Source organism: Tenrec ecaudatus, chromosome 1, assembly GCF_050624435.1.
Source record: "Tenrec ecaudatus isolate mTenEca1 chromosome 1, mTenEca1.hap1, whole genome shotgun sequence".
Taxonomy (NCBI): Eukaryota; Metazoa; Chordata; class Mammalia; order Afrosoricida; family Tenrecidae; genus Tenrec; species Tenrec ecaudatus.
Window position 1 is genome coordinate 159,713,932 of NC_134530.1, and position 22,449 is coordinate 159,736,380.

Consider the following 22,449-nt stretch of genomic DNA (forward strand, 5'->3'; position numbering starts at 1 on the left):
ACATTTGCTTATGTACCCATTTGTCTTCAGCGATCATATCAGGAGGTGAGCACAAAATGATAATTTTTTTGTTCTTTGATGCCTGATAACTGATCCCTTCAGCACCTGGTGGTCACACAAGCTGGTGTGCTTCTTCCATGTGGGCTTTATTGCTTCTAAGCCAGGTGGCCACTTGTTTACCTTTAAGCCTCCAGACGCTATCTCTTTTGATAGCTGGACACCATCAGCTTTCTTCACCACATTTAGTTGTTCACCCACTTTGTCTTCAGCGGTTGTGTCAGGAAGGTGAGCATCATAGAATGCCAATTTAATAGAAGAAAGTATTCTTGCATTGAGGGAGTACTTGAGTGGAAGCCCAATGTCCCTCTGCTACCTTAATACTAACCTTATAAATATATGCACATACATCTATTTCCCCATCCTCATGTACAAATATATTTGCAGATGTACATGTCTTTATCTAGATCTCTATAAATGCCCTCGCCTCCCAGCTCTTTCCTCTATTTCCTTTGACTTGCCTCCTGTCCCACTATTATGCTCAGTCCCCACCAGGGTTTCAGCAATTCCTCTTGGTTACATTACCCTTGATCATGCCCAACCAGCCTACCACACCCTTCTCACCACCGATTTGGATCGCTTGTTGTTCCCTTGTCCCTGGGTTTATTAACACCACTACCTTTCCCCCCACCTCCCCGTCTCCCATGTCCCCATGGAACTATCAGTCCCGTTGTTTTCTCTTCCAGATTGTTCATCCAGTCTATCTTAGTTAGACAGACCCGCGGAGATAGTAACATGCACAGAAACAAGACAGAGCACAATCAAGCAACAATATACAACAAACCAATGACAAAAACAAAACTAAACACAACAAGAAAGAAAAGCTTGTAGTTAGTTCAAGGATTGTTTGTTGGCCTTTAGGAGTGTTTTCCAGTCCAGTCTGTTGGGGCACCATGCCCTGGCCCCAACGTCCACTTCAGTTTTCCCTGGGGACCTCGCCACTCCATTCCCTTGCTGTTATGTTGCACCCCCTTGATGTTTTGCCTCGGAGTGGCGGATCCAATCGGGTGCAATTCCCTCACTGTGTCTTCGGTGTTGTCCCCTGTAGGGCTATGGATCAGTGAGGGATGTCGTATCTCATAGTGGGGCCGGCCATGTGGTCCTCTCTGTTGACTGGGAACATCGAGCTCCTGGCCTGGTGTGCCATGATGTGCTCCACTCTCTCCTCCTCCCCCTTCATCTGCTCCCGTGTGCTCCAATCAGATATGCCCCTTTTCCAGAGCTATAGATTCAGTGCCGTCCTTTGATATAAATTCTTCTGAGGGGAGGGGCAGATGTCCCCTTAGTAGTTGGGGTTGGGGCCGGCCCCCCAGACCTCTCCACTGGTTCCCCACTCCACGCCGGCAAAAGCTCTTTCTTACACACCTATGAGTGTCTCTGGATTTGTTTCTCTAGTCTATCCACACTAATACACAATCCTTGGAATCACACAGGCTGGCATGCTCCTCCCATGTAAACTTAGTTAATGCCTCACTTAGATGGCTGCTTGTTTGAAAATAATCCTTTAAGACCCCAGACGTCCCCAGATGTTATTCCCCAGATGTTATTCTTTCTGATAGCCGGGCACATCTTGTTTCTTCACCACATTTTGATACAGCACTCACTCATATCTTCAGTGATCTCTTCATGAGGGCAAGCATCAAGAGGCTAGAATTAAGTGAAAGCCCAAAAGCTATTCATGCATCTATGGTTTGTATGTCTCTAATATACCTTAGAGACATCACTGTCATTTTATGTTCCAGGACATTATCCCCCCGAGGAATCACTTTCATTGCCACCAAATCAATGCAGACTCATAGAGACCCTATAGGACAGAATGGAACTGCCCCTGTGACGAGCTTTTCTATTGCATTTGTACATCCAAAGTTGGCAATTCTTCTGTATAAAGGGTCAGATAGTAAATATTTTCAGCGTTGAGAGTCTGTTACAACTATTTAACTCTGCTATTTTAGCACGAAAAAGAGACAAAATATAAACAAATGAGTATGGCTATGTCCTAGTAAACGCCATTCATAAATAAAAAGACATGGTTTTACTAGCTCCTGCTATTCCACAGGTGTCTCTGGATGGTGCACACAACTAACGTGCTCAGCTGCTAACTACAAGGTTGGCAGGTCAAACCACTCAGAGGTAGGTAGGAAGGAGGTCTGGAAATCTCGGAAAACTTCACCCAGTGACAACCCTATGAAGCAGTTTTATTCTTACACACATGGGACTGACCTAATGGCTACTTTCTTTTCTATTTGCTACATTTCATTACTATTTATCTTAACCCTTCCTAAAACTTTTTTTTTAATCACTCATGTCTACATCTTGAATTGGGTCACTATTTCACATGGTTCTCTACTTCATCTCATTTCTTCAAATTAACATAATGAATAACATTTTATACAGTGTTTAGTATGTCATGAATTCCTCTAAGCATTTTTACATGTATTAATTAATCAAATCCTAACTACTTTATGAGTTGAGTAGTAACATTACCCCTAATTTTAAAAGATCAAACAAAAGAAAAGAGTAGTCCTGCAATTTGCCCAAATTCTGAGATAGAACTAGCAAAGTGAGAATTCAAACCCACCAATATTCAATTTTGTGCCTCTCCCAAAAAACTCTTTCCTAATATTCTACTCATCATTTCTAGTGAGCAGCCTCCCAGAATAACATAGCCAATTTCCATTATAGAAGCTACAGTTATTTTGTAACTTTATGAGATGTTGCTTTTTCTACCTGCCTAGAATAGAAATCCTTTTTCAGAACCCTAAAATGTACAGTATAAAATGTTTCTAAAAACAGCCACAAAATGCAGAAATAGCCTGAGTACATAAATGTTGCCTGTGATGCAAGGAGGAAAATAACACAGGTTTCATGGATACAAATAAAATCCTGTGTCAGACACTACATTACCTTGGGAAGTTAACTGCTTTTAGCCTGCCTTTTGTTTAGCAAAATAGTAACCATAAATCCTATTTTATCGGGCAGTTGTGAGGATGAAAGGTGACAACTGACATAAAACACTTATGGAAGAGCTCAGGAAATCTTAGTTCCTTTACCAAGCAGACTTCATTCTGCTATAATCCATCTGAATCTGAGTGTTAACTTTAATCCATCTGGAATTGGGATTTAAAATAGTAAGTCCTGTGCTCAGCAACCTCAGGTCTTAGCTATGCCCTCAGTGTGATACTCACCTCATGCGGCAAATAAACGATCTCCTTGAGCCCATACACATTCTCATGGAAGACTGTTGGCCTTCCTTCTTCACTGTTCCAGTCTTCAGATCCAGAATACGCCCTGGAGAAGGAAGTGACCAACAATCTGCAGTGTATGCTTTTATGTGTAGTTTTGTGCATGGAAAACACGAGTGGAAACGAGAGTTGGCAAGCAAGAGCTGCAGCTAAATATAGTCTTGTGTCTGATTATTTTCTCTTTTTCTCTCTCCTTGAATGCCGTAAGTTTAAAAATCACTTTATATGCTAGAGAAAAAAATCTATCTCTAGTCAACACTGTTCCTTCTTTTATTATACATAGAAACAACGGGCAACTTTGGGGAAAGAACTAAAAAAACTTCAATCAATAGAAACATAAAAGAGAAAAAAACTGAAAACCAACATTTACATGGCCATAATGGAATTTCTTGAGTTTCATTTTTAACTACCAGTTTTAATCCGCTTCCATTTCTCCAGGGTTGCATAGGAGCAGATGTGACTTGTTTCCTCCAGCCAAACTCTGGTGAAAGGGCTGGATAGCATTAAAATTAAAAGAAAAAATAGAACAAGCCAGAAAAAGTATAAACACAAGGAAACCAAAAAGTCCTTATAACAGTGACTAATACTGACCTCCTCTAAAATAAAATAAAAATATATTATTATAGAACCTAACACAAAGCCAGGTGCAAATGGATAAAAAATTACCAGGCAAATAACCCATAAAAGAGATGGAAGTATTGATAAGTAATTCTTTTAGAATGAGAAAAAAATTGTGTGTTTGCTTTTTACTTTTTCACCTATGTTAGTATTGAGGAAAATGTAAGCTTTTAGGTGTACAGCATCACAACCATAATGTTTTCTAAAGATCTAGTCACAAAGCAGATTAATTTGCAGGTGGATCAAAAGAATTATGTTAATTAATTATGTTAATCCTAGAAGCCTTACCAGAGTCACCAAACAAATTTAGGAACTAAAACAACCCTCTAGACTCAGGGGGAGAAAAAAACAAGACTTCCTACTAATTTCCCCTTCACTGAACACTCACCTGTCAGGGCATTTTCAGAAGTGGAGAGCTGCTCACGAAGTTTGCCCACATCATCTGGGTGCACCTGGTCATAGAGTGTGCTGCCAAACCACTCAGACTGTGGCTGATTCAAAACAGGGGTCACCGAGTCAGAGACATACACCACTCGGCCTGTCTCACATGAGACAATAAACAGAAAGCCATCTGCTGCCTCCAAGATCAAATGTTTTAGTTCCTGCCCAAGGGAGAGAAATAAAAATTAACATTAAACTCCGGAAAACCACGTTTCTATTCATGGAAGAACTAAGCCTCTTCAGGCACTACCTGATCTGCAGTCAGCCTTGCACACTAATGGTGATAGCCATTAACTGACAAGGCCATTCTCCCAGTGGAGATTTCCTCAACTTCTCTTACCATATACCTCCTCTTTATCTCAGGGTACAAACAAGTAAATTAAAAATAAATAAATAGATAAAACCCAGTTTACCACGAATAATTATTTGAGTCCTACCTCTGGTCTCTTTTTAGGGTCTTGTCTACAAATATTTCTCTAAGATTGTTTCCTCAATTCCATACAAGTAGTCCCTCAACTTTTCACAACTCATGTTTCTTCTTAGTGCCAAATGTATCCAAGTGTAATGCTATGTTGATCGCCTCTATTCTTCTCACTTATTATTTATTTCTCAATTCCACTGTAGGTGGGATCAAGAGCTTCACTTTAAAATATTTCACTCTAAGATAATGTTGTTTTTAGAAGATTACAATGTCATCCTACTTTCTCACTTTAAGTCCCTCCTTTCCTGGACCTTCATAATTTTCAATCATATTGCTGCACTTTCCCTTCACCTTGCTTTCAGGACGCTGCACTTCAACTTTGGCTTCTTTTCCAGATGTTCCTTCTGCTTCAGGTTCCCTTACTTTTGCTTCAAGTCTTCAAATGTAGACATTTTCCAAGGTTCTCTCTTAGGTCTTTCTCTAGTCATACCATATTCTCTTCCTCAGCAATCACCTTTCCTTCCACTCAAAAGTGACACCTAAGACAACATTCCTAGACCTAAATATTTTTGAGTTATTAGCAAACCTAAATCCCAAACACCTACTGAATGTATACATAGGCATTCTATAAGCAACTCAATTTCATTATCTCAAAACCTCATGACACCCCAATTAAAAAAATCCTGTCCTATTCTACTACTTAAGGGTTAACAACATCACCTTCCAAAAATGTCAACATCTCACTATTCACTCTCAAAGTCCAGTTAGGATTCAGATGATTAAGTTCTACCAATCCTACTTTCCAATACTATGTCACTATCCTAGTCACCTTGCACTAAGACTATTAAGTGGTCACCCTACTTTCCTGCTAACTATCCTTAAAATGCTCCCAGGTATACTATATTTTTGATGACTCTCCCCCCAAAGATTACAAATTAAAATCTTTTTTTTTGTTTTCATTATAAATGTATTCCCAATGCAGGACATATTCCTTTCAACCCCAAACAAAATCACAACTTGTCCTGGGGATATCTAGGAGGTTCTCCTGCGCTCTCCAAGGACAGAGTGAGAAAGGAAGATGCTAAGGGACTGGGAAGGCTTTTTGGTCGCCACCTGACATATTCTCCCTTTTAGATTCGATTGCAATAAGTCAGTCTCAACACAGGACACTGCTCCCTACTCTTATTCCCCCCATCCTTTTAAAACCCCGAAAAATCTGGCTAGACCAGAGGATGTACACTAGTATAGACAGGAACTGGAAATACAAGGAAACTACGACGGGTGATCCCTTCAGGACCAGTGGTGAGAGTGGCGATACTAGGAGGGTCGAGGAGGGGAGGGTGGAGAGGGGGAACCGATAACAAGAATCTACATATAATATCCTCCCTGGAAGACAGACAACAGAAAAGTGGGTGAAGGGAGACATCGGACAGTGTAAGATATGACAAAATAATAATATATAAATTATCAAGGGTTCACACGAAGGGGAGGGAGTGGAGAGGGAGGGGGAAAAAATGAGGAGTTGATGCTAGGGGCTTACATGGAGAGCAAATGTTTTGAGCATGATGAGGATAACGAATGTACAAATGTGCTTTATATAATTGATGTATGTATGGATTGTGATAAGAGTTGTATGAGCCCCCAATAAAAGGATTAAAAAACAAAACCCAAAGTCTTCACTATTAAAAATCAAACCAACACAAATCCTATGGGTGCAAGGTGCACTGGAGATTGGGAGGTGAAGGTCACCAATGGAAGAGGGAAGGAAGGGAAGCAGAGAAGGAGCCATCATTGTTTCTGCTGCAAGGCCTCCTTCCTGACGGCATCCTGGAGCAATAGTCCGCTGTGTGGCAACTGCACGTAGTGGACTACTGCACCTTGGACGAAGCAGCTCTTCACTGATAACATGAGGGTGTTTCTCAGGGTCTGTGATGCTGATGTTAGTTTAATTTGAGATTCTGACCCACTGAATGAAGCTTTCCACAGATGCTCAGGTCATTCTGTAGTTCCATGACCACATCCTCTCCCACAAGGGACTTGAAAAAGGAGTAGATGAGCATGATGCTCACACTGCAGGGCCAGACCAAAAGTAGAGGGACCCATGCTGCCGGATACCATTCACACTGACAACACCGCGGGAACCCACGCTGAGGTGGGCCAACATGTTAGGGTAGCCAGAAACACTGGGGAAAGCTCCAAGCTAAAGGAAGAAGTGTGGCGGGCTTCTGGCTAGAAGAGGAGGTTGGACAGACGGGCAGGATAGAGACAAGAAGGAAGATAAAGTGGGGGGAAAGGGCTAAAATCTAAATTAACACAACACTCGACATTCCATAAGGCCCCAGCTTTCCTTTTTTTTTTTAAACATTTTATTAGGGGCTCATACAACTCTTATCACAATCCACACATATACATACATCAATTGTATAAAGCACATCCGTACATTCTTTGCCCTAATCACTCTCAAAACATTTGCTCTCCACCAGCTTTCCTTATCACCTTCCAAAGCACACTACACTATACTTTTAAAAATTTATCCACTTACTCTCCTACCTGTATGTTTCTTTTTCCCACATTTAGCAAAACTACACTACTTCCCCAAACCCTTATTTTCTAAGGCTGTTCATACTGCATGTCTACTCTAGAATTGATTGTGTTTGTACTGTTATGTTACTTCCATTTCTATTTCTACCAGTGATTCTCTCTCATCATTCTTTATATTCTTCATAGAACAAACCACCTGCTTTAACTACAAAAGGTGTTTAAACTGCAGTTTTTCAAATCAGTATCTGCATGTGTATTTTGGAATAAGTTGACTATTTCCGTGTACATATTTATAAAATCTGTGCTGTGATTTCATGTAATTCATCCTACTTGGGAAATTTTCTAATTCTTTCCCTCTAAATTACACACTTTCCTTCCTCTTAATCCTTTGATTGAAATGCTAAGATAATAAGTAGGTTTATTTTCTTCCTTATACTCTTGTAATTTCCAAATTTTCCTGCAATGAGCATGTGTGCATTTGTGATTTCTAATAATCAAAATAAGAGCATGGTGCTTTTACTCCTAGAAATCTTCCCTGGTTATCTTTATCCATTCTCTATCTAGTCCTTCTGATACATATCTATCAAATCTCTGTAACTTATTAATACTTTTAAGCATTTCTTTCTATATATTCATTTTCCTATCATTTTTCACCTATGTGTTTATTCTGTCATTCACATACAATAGTCACATTAAATTTTTTGTTTTGTTTTGTTTTTTCACACTAAATTTCTTAAAGGCAAGAAATGTTTCTGCCCTCCATGTATTTCTCACAGTATGCAATAGATTAGGCCCTGAATAACAACAGCTGCTTATTTGACATCTTTTGTCACTAAAATTGAAAGCTGGGTAGAACTCAGGAGGCCCTGATTAAGAAATAGATATCTTCCACCCTCAGTAACCGTAAAGCCTAATAAGAGGTTAAGTTCTAGGGACTAGGCACTTACTCGCTAAGACCCTGATGATGACATAAAAGAAAAAAAAAATCAAAGCAGTTACCAAAAATTCCCTCAGTCATGCATGCCCTCTCCCTGTGATTCTGAACCTCTTCCACCTTGTGCCAACATTTATGAGTCAAATTCTAAAATACTTTTCATCTTGCTAAATCGTTTTCATCAGTCTCTACATCTCACTGCCTCAATGCTAATAAATGCTATAACTAGGGATTGAGCAAAAGGAATCAATCATCCATTTTTAAAGAAACCCATTTTCCCATAATCAGAGTTTTTCCTGACGAAGTGAATTCTTGTTCTTTAAATAGAGTCTACAAATTCAGTTCTACGCTGACCTCCACTACTCAGGATTATAGTCATCCATATTTTAAAAAACAAAACAAAAGCACAAAACTTATAACAGAATTGCCCAGATTCCAGAATCCCTTAGGAGTTGTGGGTCCCAGAGACCTGATCAGTGAGGAAAGATGGTTTGTAGGTGCCATCAGTGGATGTGTTGCCAGTTCCCCGCAAGGACTTCATATGAGAAACTGCCATGCGTAAGATGGTTAGCTTGTCAGGTTTTCGAGCCAGGGCACTACAGGTGGGTACCATGTCTGACAGTTCTGTGATGTATGCTGTCATCTTGTTTCGTCGCCGTCGTTCAATTTCACTATGATTTTCCCTGCATAGAGAGAGAGGAAAAGCCCCATCCAGGTGGTCACATCTGGTCATTTGTTAGCAGGAAGAATGATACGGACATCAGTAAACTGCTAAGAAACGTGGTATTCAGATTTACTGAATTTACTCTCATAAGTTAGAATATGGTTTGCTAACTTTCTCATGCAGAGCAAGCATGGAAAAGAAACTAACAAGGCAAACAGAAAACAAGCAGATGCCAGCACTTCCCTTTAGCTCCCAGAAATGTCACTTCCTATGTAAATCACCACAGTTTTACAACCAAAAAGGCTTTAAGAAATGGTAGCACTAAAAAATATTGATTTCACTCATTTATATTATGTGAGACAAATAATCTGTTTGGTTAACTCCATGTTGATTAATTCAATATTTTAATTAATTTATGCTTTAAAGAATCATAGCAGATTTTTTTCTAAAACAATATGGCCAGCAGCTGATATAAGATTTCACTGATTTTTAAAACATTACTTCATTCTACGCTTCTCCATTACTCCCAACAGAAGGCAAAACTGGAAGATTCTGAAGTTTTTCTTATTCCACTATTTCACAAAAGACCACTTTCTTTATGGAATGAGTCTCGGGGTCTTGTGCTAGTGCACTGAGTTTCTCAAGAGGCTGCAAGATGCCATCTACTAAATATCCCCAGGGGTTCCCAATCTGGAACAAAGTAGACAAAGTAAAATGGATGGAATGGTAAAAGTATAATAGACAATTTAAATCTAACCAGGCCAAACAGACCACATCTCTAATACTGACTTCCTGACTTCCTAAACACTCAGAGAGAATGACATCATTAATATAATAATATTAAAATCTCGTGATTTTCAAACTGGATTTTTTTTAACCCTGTAGTTTCTTAGTTTCCTCCTGAGGATGCCTCAAGGAGAAAACTAAATAAAAGGCCATCTTTCTATGTCTATGCTTCCATTTTTACATTAAGAATTCTGTTTTAATGAAAGTTCTGTAGCAAAAGAACTACTAATGTGCTATAAACCCATTATTTAGAAAAAAAAATGATGTCAAATGAGTAATTCACTTTTTCAAAGGTTGCTCTTTCCCAATTCAATGCTAAGACTCCATTATACCATGTCATTTTTTTTCTTAAGAATGAAAAGATTAGTAGGAAACCAAACCAAACCAAACCCACTGCTGTCAGCTATAGTGACTTCATAGAAAGAGTGGGGCTGGCCCTTTGTGTTTCCAAGACATTAAATATTTACAGGTGTGGGGGGAGGTCAGATGCTCACAGGCATCCTCCCAGTTGCCAGACTGCAGTAGGCCCCACGCCCTGCTGTTAAAGACAGTGGACGCCTGCAGACATCTATTTGGTTCCAGTAGGTGGGGTTTACACCCTACTGATAATGGTTCCTATGGAGATCTAGGGAACAGGTCAAAGTTAAGCCACCATCCTAAACCTAGGATCTGCCCATCTTGTCACATGTATAACCCCAATCCCTCCCCTTCCTATTGTGTGTATATTCCTAGATCACCCCCCTCTCGTTACTGTATTACCTATAGGACAGCCCCTTCCAGGGACGTATGTCCTCACCTGCAATTAGGGGGCTTGCATGTACCCAGAGAATATAAAAGGCCTGGGCTGGCATTAAATCTCGCTCTCTCTCCCTCCACGTGGACCATCATGTGGGGCAGAAGTGAGCATGCTACCATGAATCGTGACTGATTCCATTTATTTCAATACTCCACTTATATCTCTCATGCTCTCTATAACTTTACTATGATCTTTGCTCTCTATAACTTTACTATGATCTTTACTTATTATCGCTGTACAATTGCGCCTACCGGACCCGTAATGATGTGTTAGGGGCTGGCTTCCCCCGACATACAGGAGCTTAACAAACTCTTCTCCTGCAGATTAGTTGCTCACTTTGAACTCCATACTTTGTAGGTAGCAACTCCATGTGTAGCCCGCACACCCCCATGGCTCCCTAATAGTAAAAGCTTATCACTCAACTGAGAGGTAAGTGATCGATTCCAACTCAGTGACCCTACAGGAGAAAGCAGAACTGCCTCTTTCGGTTTTTCAGATTTTAAATCTTTATGGAAGTACCCAGCCCCATCATTCTCCCAATGAGCGACTGGTGTGTTCACACTGTTGACCATGTAGTTAGCAGCCCACTTTGTACATACTTTCATTACTGATGTACCTTTTAATAAATCATTTCAAGTCACAAAACACAAAGTATTGGGCACAATATTTTTCTTGCAGTCTTTCTTACGTTATCAACAACACTCTGAAAAAAAGATCTCAAGCCTCCATTCCAAACAGCAGAAAGTTAATAAATAATTACTTTGCCTGAGACACATTAAAGTGCCCATTTTCCTAGTATCTGAAAGATTTCTGACACTCAAGTCCAGAAGGTTAATTTTCTCTAGAGCCTGGGCAATAACAAGATAATTCAATCACCATCGCAAAACAAGAGCTGTTATGACAAGCAATGCCAATGAGTGAGTCTTCTGGAGATACCGAGTAAATGCTAAGATGTAAATACTGGAACCCATCATGCACAAAGATGTACACGTTGGTTTTCTGACAAGAGTTTTTCTTGTCAGACCACAAGCTGGCCAAGCTACATTGTTTCTGAAAGCTTTCCACTACGTGACATTTCTGTCCTGAAATCAAGAGAAAGCTACTGTACCATTTTCTGATGGGAGAAGCCAGAGTTGATATTACACACACTAGAACACAGATAAAGACAAACACAAAGAAAAGGGAGAAGAAAACAAGCAGAGGAAGAAAAAGGATAGAGAAAGCGGCACCACTGTTTCATCATGCTAAAACATACTGTTCTCCTACCTGGCGAGTCTCTCTTTATCCGCAGAACTCTGCTCATCATCCGACCTAAAAACAGAATTAATGCACTAAGCTACAATTAAAATAGAAAAAGAAAGGGGGAGGGGGTAAGAGAAGAAAATTGGAAAAAAGGCAGTTAAGAAAGGGAGGGGGAATGGAAATGGGCGAGAACCTTGCCTGTAGCTTTAAAAAGTCACTTGTTAGGATAAAGAAAAAGTAATTTACAGGGCAAAGGCCAACATAAAAATAAGGCTCATAATTATGCTACATTACCATGATCTGAACACAAAAATCATTTGGCTAATCTCTGTAAAGATGAAGGATATACAAAATTTATTAAAATTTAATAAGAACTAACCAAGAACAAACTGCTCCCAGTCTAGAAAGAAAATGATATCCACAAGTGGATATTTAAAACAAAAAAAAAAAAAGAAAGAAGGAAATCAAAGCTAGAGCAAATCATACTAAGTGTATCTAAGAAACAATCACAAATAGTCATACACGAACTCAAGACAAAGTTTCACAAGGTAAATTACATAAATTACATAAATAAAACTAAGAACCGGTTCTTTGTTTTTTAATTTGTTTTATCTCTACCTCTACCTCCCAGTATAGTTGGTAGTATTTGAGGTCTTAAAGTTTCCAAATGGCTTTCCAAGTTATAATAACTGGTCCCCAGTTGCCTGGAGCAGAGAAAGGAGATGTAGGTCAGAGAAAGAACTGAAGTGCAGGTCTAGTTTCCTCCATTGCATAACCAAAAAAGGTGCTCTCCTTTTATTCATTTCCCACAATGGTATAAAGACCCCAAACTCACATGCTTGTAGTCATGGACCAAGAATTGGATACTGGCAGATGAGGCAGAGGAGTGGGTCTGTGCCTGGGCTCTCAGGTTTTGATGGGCAGATGGCAGTAGCAGCACTGTCATATGCAGGACCCAGGCTACTCCTACTGCTCAGAACAGTACATGGGTCTAGGGACACTTCACTCCCCCTGGATCTTTTCTCTTGCTTTGCTTCCACTCTCACTCTTCCACCCCCACTCATCAGCTGCCACTACTGCAGTGGTTCTCAACCTGTGGGTCATGACCCCTTTGAGGGTCAAATGACCCCTTTCCTAGGGGTCGCCCGATTCATAACAATAGCAAAATTACAGTTATGAAGTAGCAAAAAAATTAATTTTAAGGTTGGAGGGTCACCACAACCAGGAACTGTATGAAAGGGTTGCGGCATTAGGAAGGTTGAGAACCACTGCACTGTTGCCAGCCACCAGTTCTTCAGACCTCCACCAGCAGTTTCAGAAAGAGCACCAGTGGTAGGAGTGGTAATGAAGACAGCTAGAAGCAGACTCCCATAGGTGTTTGTACAACCTCCAAAACACATACTGTCCTATTTCACAGACTGTATCATGGACATTAAGTGATGCATATCTGCATGTGTATGTCAATATTATTGCTATGACATTATAGAATTATGTGTTAACCAAAATTAACAACATATAAAGCTATTGTTTCTCAGCACATCCTCCACTTGGGTCTTGACCCTTCTGAAGTGATGTTGCCATGCCTCTCTTAACCCTTCTCTGAAGAATTCTTCACTCTTCAATTTACAACGCGTGCAAAGGGCAGTTTTGGCATTAATGAATTCAAATCATGTTCCTTTGAAATGCATTTTGAGTGTTGATTTCAATTTTACTAAAACATCTTTCAAATAAGCCTTCATAATCTCCCTATGTCTTTTGAAAAAGAAAAAAAAAAGTTACTCCATTGGGATCCCCCAAAATATTTGCCTTTTGAAATGAGACTTCTTTGCCTTGAATTGATGGTACAGCAGATCCCCTCAAGTCACCTAACAGTCTATGACAAGAACATCACAGAGCCATGTTCAAATACATTTTGTGTGGAATAAACCCATGCATTTATGAATTGAAACCTTATTAGCAATACTTTTTGGCTTCAAAAAAATATTTAAGTTCAAACTATGACATTAGCAAGCTCTTAGGCTTTGATAGGCAGATTATTTTGCTACTGAAATGACTAAGAACAATGACTCAAATAATATATGGGAAATATGTGATAGATAAGCTATAACAGGTGCTTTCTGGTGGCCCTAGGTACAGAAACCACAAGGAATTACTAGTTATATTTATTATTAAATGACTTCTCCATCTTTACTTGTACAATCACCACCACAATCAATTTTAGAAAATTTTCTTCATTCTTGTTTTGACGGTACATTTTTGAGGGGACTATAATGAAATGAAGACATGTGTATTACTGGGAGAATTTGTCTGTAGCCATCCAGTCATCACAAGGAAATGTTTGAAAACATTTGTTTAGAATAAATCCAAGCAAGTATGAACACCATAAGCAATACTTTCTTGATTTGCCCTAATACACGCTATTTGTATGTTACTGAACAGATTTCAGATGGGCTTTAGACTTCCCCTTTGAAATCATGTTATTTGAACATAATGTTGTAAAACTTAGTTTCATCGGTTTTCAGTACAGGAAAGAGACTGGACAAAGAAATTCACTTTTGTTCCTGATAAAATTAACATTCAATATGCTCAAAATTCCTAGTTCCACAAGGTGGTCCAAGAAGCTCTGCTATATTACCTGGCAAACCGCTCCTTATCATTAGACATCTGATCGTCATCACATCTGAGGAAGAAAAAAGGAGTAAGTTTAAAGAAGTACCCTTGTTATATCAATTCCCTCTGAAATGAAAACTAGAAAAAGATTAAAATAACCAAAAAAACTGGAATGGGTGGGGGTGGGAGCAATGGAAAACCATTATAGAGCAATAAAGATATAATAGCATTCCACACAGAACTTTAAAATCCTATAAAAAATATTTTTAAAAAGAACTTTAAAAGCCTATCACTATTGTTTATCAGGTTTTCTGATGTCTCTATTATCCTTTCTTATCAGACACACAGATGATGACACTCCATGAGGACACATTGATTATCCTACCTGCACCACATTGAAATTTGGGAGTTTCAAAATTTTAAATTTTAATTAACTTTAAATGACAATTTAAACAAAATCATTTATCTCTTTGATCAAGGAAATGCAATCCACTCCTCCAAACAATTTCTACTTAATAGGTAAATACGCAGGTAAATCCTGTTTGCTACTCCATGAACTATGAAGAACGATATGTTCAGGGAAGAAGGCCTAACTCCAGAATTACTATTTAATTGGTTTCGGAAAATAACTAGAGAACTGAAAAGAAGAACAGGGAAATCTAAAGATGTGATGAAAGTTCAGCTCAAAGGCAAATGGAGGTTTCTAGGACACAAACCATACTATAAACCATATACTATAAACTAATGAGAAAACATAACTTAAGCTGAAATAAGAGACTTATAATTTACACATTAAATCTTGAATCTCAGGAATGAAGGTTCTAGGTCTTTGCTACTCAAGATGTGGCAGTAACAGCTAGAGACTTATTTTAAAACATACAAACTAACAAAAAACTGTACTGTCAAATAGATTCTGACTCAGCAAGCCTATAGAGGGTTGTCAAGGGTGTACACCTTTACGAGAGCAGAAAATCTCATCTTTCTCCTTTGCAGCAGCTAGTGGGTTCAAACAGCTTAACTTATGGTTGGGAGCCCAAAGTATAACTCATTATGCCCACAGGGCTCCTTAGAAATGCAAAACTTGGAGCCTTAGCCTAGGTTCCCTGAATCAGAATCTTGTTATCAAGAACACTAAGTGGATTTGTATGCACATTAAGTTTGAAAAGCATTATTCTAGCTATTAATAAGGGGAATTGGTGATTCAGTGGTACAATTCTTGTCTTTGCAGGAGAGCCAGGGTCAAGTCCCAAACAATGGACCTGATGATGCACAACCACCACTGTCATTCAGTGAAAGTTTGTATCGTGCTATGTGGCTGAATAGATTTCAGTGGTGCTTCAAGGCGAAGATGTACATAACCTGGCAGTCTAATTTTATTTAAAAACAAGTCAAGTAATACAGATCTTCAGTGAGATTATCCCTCATTTCAGAAAAAAAAAGACTTCATTAATATATTAAAAAGCCATCTTTAATTCCCCAAGTGATTCATTATTCAATGATGTTTATTTCAACTCTTATTCTATAGGAATTAACAGGCATCAGAGGATATGATAGGTTTTGTATATGAATGACCCACTCACTGTGGTGAAGTGAAATTGCTTGGTACGGCTTTTCTATCCAGAGTCTTTGTAACTCCTACCAAATGACTGGGTGGGCCATGAGAATAAGGTGTAGAGGGCTCTAAATCCCAGGGATTGATAAGCTTTCCTGTTTCCCTGGGTATAAAGTGAGCCGTCTCAGAAGCTGGAACAGACAATCCCACAACCATCAAAACAAAAGTGCCACCAGGGGAATGAGTATAAGATCTGAGATCTGTGTGAAGTGACAGAGGCACCAGAAGGCAAACCACAGACCCTAGGTTCCCAAACGGATCTAAACACTACGCTCTTTTCAGAAAAAATTACTTGGACTAGCCCACCCACCCCCCCAGCAATGTTTGCACTATAGCACATAATACAGGATAAAGTATAGGTATCTGCTTTTGCAGTCCCCGGGATCATTCCAGCATCCCTTAGGAGATGGTAATGCCCGCTTTGGGAAACACTTACCTAGACAACTAGATGGAACTAGTAAAGCTGAGTGCTCACAAGGAGGAGCTTGCTTGCAGAGTGCGGTACCCCCCTTTGGGCACTTATCAGCACTTAAAGAGCTTTCTAACACTTGCCTGAGCAAGACAGAGCACAAGGGACTGTATGACGGGGGGGGGGGGGACAGAGAGAAACGTGCCTTCCAGTATGGCTGAGAAGGGTTAGAACTGAAGACAAAAGAACTCCTATTCTGCCTGGTGACATTGGTGGCAGCCCCCACCTCAATCCACACTTGGGTAGCTCAGAACCCTGCCTCTGGTTCCCCACCCAGGGTCCTGGGCCATGTGTGTGGTAACAAGTTGAGGTGCAGCCAGCAAAGCCTGGATGCTCAAACCAGAAAACTGCAAGATGCTTTCACAACTGTGGAGAAGCATTTTAGAGATGCGTCAAATCTTTGCTGCTTATGTTCAGAAAACAGCCAGACTGCGAGACAAAGTTGACCTGCTGGTGAATGAAATCCATGTGTATTCCTCCACAGAGATCCCCAATATAAAGCATGGCCTGAAAAACTTTGCCGATGAGTTTGCCAAACTTCAGGATTATCACCATGCAAAGGTTAAAAAACTTGAAGCCAAAGTAGTTGAACCTTTGAAAATTTATGGAACCATTGCAAAAATGGAATGACAGGACCTAAAAGCAACATTAACAGCAAGAAATCGAGAAGCTAGGCAGTTAACCCAGTTAGAAAGGACATGTCAAGGAAATCCATCTGATAGACATAGTATGCCACATGAAGAGACGGAATTACAGAGAGTGACAATGGATGCTACCCATACGCGTCATCTGGAGGAAACTGACAACTTTGAAAAACAATATGAAAGACATAAAGAATGTATTTTCAGAATTTATCACTATTGAAATGTTATTTCATGGCAAAGTTTTAGAGGTCAATCCCATTACCTACCAAAATATACCAGAAAAATAATGAAGAAGATTTAGAGGTTTCCCAGACCTCTCTGTATCTACCAGATTATTCATCTCATTTAGATATTATAAGGGCAAATTCAAAGTCCCCTCTTCAGAGATCACTGTCAGTTAAATGTGTATCTGGGACAGGCCAGCTATTTACCTGTCGACTCAGAAAGGATCAACAGATATTGATGATGATGATAATGATGACAATGAAGAGCTGGATATTTCAGAAGAACATCAATTTTCTAAAGACTACTTCACATTTCTACTTTCATCTAAAAAAATGGCTCAGAATCCAGGATTACTATATTGTGAAGCTTTATACCAGCCTGAAAAATTAAACCTCAAAATGACATACTACTTGAAATGTAAAAATAATTCAAAGAAATGTATGTTGACAAAAAATCAAAGGTTTTAAAAAATATTACACAGCAGCCATTTTCAATACTTATAATTTTTCTGACCCTGCCTTGTGATCATCTTTTTACTTCTCTAATAAATCCCATAAGCATGAGCACTGTCTGTGACTCCTATAGGTCCAATGTAACGGATTATTGAGCCCAGCAGAGAGGTAGCGTGCCATGGAGAACTGGTGTTCGAACAGGGTAAAGAAGGCTGGAGAGTTAGAAGCATACCGGACTCTGCCTCAGAAAAATCAGCCTTGGGCTGCTGTAGACTTGGATCCTCCTTCCCACTTGGGTAGCCTACAGGAAGTCAAACATGACTTCCACAGTTTCCTCATCCCCAACAAGTGGGCCCCACAATATAAAATTTCTTTTGCAGTAACCACCACCTTGCTTCAGAATTTGGACAATGACTTTCTGTGGCCAATGAGCTATTACCAAATACGATGTAAATACAGTGGCTTGATAAGCACCTGCACATTGGAACATGCCCTTTGGATTATAACGATCACCATCTGAAAATACCTAGTCTGGCCTCCCTGACCACTCTAGACAGAAAAAGAGAGAGATATAGTCAGCCATCCCAGCTGAGGCCAGTCCCCAACCAGCTAATTAAATACCACAGCTATAAGTGGGTGCAGGCAAAATCAATAGAATAAATAGCATTTCAATCCATAGAAATGTGAAAAATAACTGTTCCTGTTAGGCCACTATTGTTACACAGCAAAAGATAACTGATACAAAGGGTCTTGTAACTTCTCTGTCCTAATTCATTGAGGTTCTTCCTTTGGAATTGTTAACAGAATGCTTGAAATTTTTTCTGAGATAAAATGTAATATAAAATTTTATAGTTTTAAGGTGACATATTCTCCTTAGGTCTAAGAATGCAAACATTATAAGGCGAAAGTATGAAGTTCACACCCTAACTTTCAATATCAGAAATCTATAGAAAGTTTTAAAAATTCTTACCTCAAGAATTTACTGTTCCCTTCTCCATCATCATCAAAATCTAGCCTGGAAAAAGCCAACAACAAATATGGTAAGGCTAGTTATATTATTAAACATTAAGAAATGTAAATGATCAACTCACAGGTACTTAAATAACCATCAAATCTAAGAAGTAAAAGAGAAAGTAGCATAAAGACTAATAAAAATCGCAAGACACAAGTCTAATGGACCATGCAAATATCAGTCTCCACAACCATCAGACCAAAAGAACTAGATAGTGCCCAGATATCAGTATTAACGACTTTGGTCACATTAGAAGGTCATGGGTCGAGTAGAAGAGAAATATGGACCAGAACTCAATTACAAAAAGGCCCAAACCTTCTGGTTAGACAGAAGACTGGTGGAACTCCAAGACTGTTGACCTTAGTCATCCTCCAGGTCTGGAACTGAACTTACCCGCAAGTTAGAGCAATCAACCATTTAAGATCAATAGGGCAGTATTTACCCAGAAATAATGTTCAGAAGGCTAGGAATGAGGAGGAATGGAAATAAAAAACACAGGGAATAAGTAATGGTATATTGAGAGGATTGAAGTGGATGTTACAACAAAAAGGCTGTAAGTTATTAAGTTTCAAATTCATGATCTATTCTGTAATGTTTTACTTAATTCAAAAAATGTTGAAAAGCAAAGATAATAGAATTTTTCCCAAAACATTTTGAAGCCTCCCTGTAGAATAAGATGTTTACATGTCAAGGAACAATAGCTTCATGTTGGTTTTTTTTTTAATAAGGGTTTATTTCTGTAACAATACTTAGTGACTTACCTTTATACAGCTATTTCAAAAATCTATATAGAGAATTCCCTTAAGTAATGATATAAAAAATAGGACAAAAAATTGACTTTGGGTAGAATTATTACCATTTTATTATTCCTGCTATCTTCATCCTCCAATCTTTCTTTTATTACTACTTTTAATGACTTTTCTGACTATCAATACATGTTCTTTTCAGAAAATAATGCAAAAAAGTCAGTAATAGTTCCATCAGTCAAAAATCTGATGAGTATTCTTTCAGGTATTTTTGCTATGCACATACGTTATAAATACTTTTTCTGACAGAAATGGATTATATATATTACAATTTTCCTCTTAACATAGTAAACATTCCTCTGCATTGATAATTATTTTCCATGGTATCCCTTCTAATATCTATACAATATTCCATTTAAATACATACTATAACTTATCCAACCAATTCCTTCATTTTATATTTACTGTTTCTAATTGTTTAGTATTATAATAGCAATAATCACAACAGAGCTTGAGAGAGTAGATTCTAAAACTAAATCTTAAGGTTCATGTCCTAGAACTATCACTTATGAACTTTGGAACCTAGGGTAAGTTACCATATATATTCGTGTATAAGCCGTGTTTTTCAGCACATTTTTAATGCAGTTTTGTGGTAAAATTAGGTGCCATGGTTGATATTGGAGGTCGACTTATACTCGAGTATATACGGTACTTTTTTAACCCTATGCTTCAGTAAATGAATTAAAATGTGTAAAGGTCTTAGCTGTGTTAGTTTTGTAGCCTTAATACAAAACTTTCTTAATACAAAACTTCTCATGTTACCGCCTTTAACCTAGACTCATTTCTGACAATACTACTGGGGACATGGGGGGATTAAGATGGGCTAAAACAGCAACTCATAATTTTAAAACAAGGAGGTGGGTAAGGTATTACCTATTCTTCTAGGTATTTCTAAAAACCACCTCCTTTCTGAAATAGTTTCCAATCTTTAACGATCAAATGATATTTCAATACTCTCCAATACACAAGGAATCCAGGACAGATGACTCCTCCAGGACCAGTGGTGAGAGTGGCGATGCCTGGAGGGTGGAGAGAATGTGGGGTAGAAAGGGGGAACTGACTACAAGAATCTATGTATAGCCTCCTCCCTGGGGAAGGGACAGCAGAGAAGAAGGCAGAGGGAGATGTCAGACAGTGTAATATATGACAAAATAATAATTTATGAATGATGAAGGGAGCATGAGGTACGGGGAAGTGGGGAGGGAGGGGGAAATGAGCAGCAGATATTAAGGGCTCAAGTAGAAGGCAAATGTTTTGAGATTGATGATGGCAAAAAGGGTACGTATATTCTTGACACGATGTATGTATGTATGTATGTATGTATGTATGTATGGATTGTGATAAGAATTGTACGAGCCCCCAATAAAATGATTATAAAAATAAAATAAATAAAACTCAGTAAGTTTTGAAACAACAACAGTACTGTATTTGTATTTGTTCCTCTTATCAAATACTGTATTTGTTCCTCTTGTATTCTACAGTCTCATGTTGCTTAACATTCTGTGAAAGAGGCACTATGTAATTTGGATGTTATGCAAACACTGTATTATAATCTGGTCCTGCTTCTTCTCTAAGAATCTCAAGATTAATTCCTTAGCAGTGATCGTCAATGTGCTAAAAGGAATTCACTTTTGTGCTTTGTAGACCCTCGACCTACATTATTAGTAATTTCTACGTGTGTGCTATATTTTGTTAGCCTTATAGCTTTCAGTGAGCTAATCCCTGAAAGCAGCTTGGATAAGATTATCTTTATTTGTGAGGGCTGTCAAGATTGTTGAGTGCAGTCTGCCTAATGGCAAGCAAGAGCATTCATGGACTTTCTCCCTTCATGCTGCTTGATAACCTTTGTTTCACTTCTAAATCCATATTTGTCCTTTGCCTCTTGCTACTGAAATCATTCACATTGGTACTGCCTTGTTTGGGAGCCATGATGCACATTTCAGGTTAGTATTAAAAAAAAAAAAAAAGTAAACCGAGAAATACAACTTTAACACTCAAGATATGCATAATACACAAAATAGGATGTGGCTGCCTACAAGTTAAAATATAAACACTGTTATACAGGAAGTACAGTATATACATAAGCCAGTAAGATTAGCATTTATGATGGTCATCAAGGCATACGTATTACAGGTTTTATATAGATACCACACCATTATGTGCCAGGCAGCACCATTGCTTTATACACCAGAGAAATGTGATCCCTATGGGTGGAAAGCTATTATGTTCCCTATGTTTGGTTACAGCCCCTAAATCTTGTTCTCCAATCAGGATTTCCAAACTCTATTTTAACCCTACGGGACCACAAACATACATGCAGTTGGACTTTGCCCAAACAAGTACTAAGGAATACATGGCTATATTTATATTTCTGGATTATTATGCCTAAACACATGAAACTTAGAGACATGCACTATGTCCGATCTTTTTTATAGATGTTTCAGTCCAAATCCCCAGTACCTGTGAATATGACTTTATTTGGGAATAGTGTCTTTGCAGATTTAATTAGTTAACATGAGGTCATCCTGTAGTAGTGTGGGCTCTAATCCAAATGAAGGCCTATAAGAAAAGGAAAGGAGGGGGGAAAAAAAAAGAGGACCTGATGCAAGGGGCTTAAGTGGAGAGCAAATGCCTTGAGAATGATTGGGGCAGGGAATGTATGGATGTGCTTTATACAATTGATGTATGTATATGTATGGATTGTGGTAAGAGTTGTATGAGTCCCTAATAAAATGTAAAAGAAGAAAAGAGGAGAAAAAAATGATTAGGGCAAAGACTGTACAGATGTGCTTTATACAATTGATGTATGTATATGTATGAACTGTGAAAAGAATTGTATGAGCCCCAATAAATTGTTAAAATAAAAAAATTTTAAAA

The 22,449-nt window shown here is 38.6% G+C and overlaps 1 protein-coding gene and 2 pseudogenes across 7 annotated transcripts in view; 1 reads left to right on the forward strand and 2 right to left on the reverse strand.

Annotated features, from left to right (window-relative positions):
• ARNT (aryl hydrocarbon receptor nuclear translocator) overlaps positions 1–22,449 on the reverse strand; it is an 84,518-nt gene that overhangs the window by 31,378 nt on the left and 30,691 nt on the right. For 5 of the 7 annotated variants that reach the window (XM_075561412.1, XM_075561441.1, XM_075561404.1 and 2 more), the window contains 6 exons: positions 18,725–18,769; positions 14,378–14,422; positions 11,767–11,811; positions 8,724–8,937; positions 4,306–4,519; positions 3,243–3,345 (listed from right to left, as the gene is read on the reverse strand). In XM_075561412.1, coding sequence (XP_075417527.1) covers positions 3,243–3,345; positions 4,306–4,519; positions 8,724–8,937; positions 11,767–11,811; positions 14,378–14,422; positions 18,725–18,769 — 666 coding nt within the window. The remainder of the gene's footprint in view (positions 1–3,242; positions 3,346–4,305; positions 4,520–8,723; positions 8,938–11,766; positions 11,812–14,377; positions 14,423–18,724; positions 18,770–22,449) is intronic. The other 2 variants (XM_075561460.1, XM_075561452.1) reach the window with 1 other exon arrangement.
• LOC142437047 (U6 snRNA-associated Sm-like protein LSm2 pseudogene) lies at positions 6,568–6,839 on the reverse strand (annotated as a pseudogene).
• On the forward strand, positions 16,413–17,769 carry LOC142429239 (CBY1-interacting BAR domain-containing protein 1 pseudogene; annotated as a pseudogene).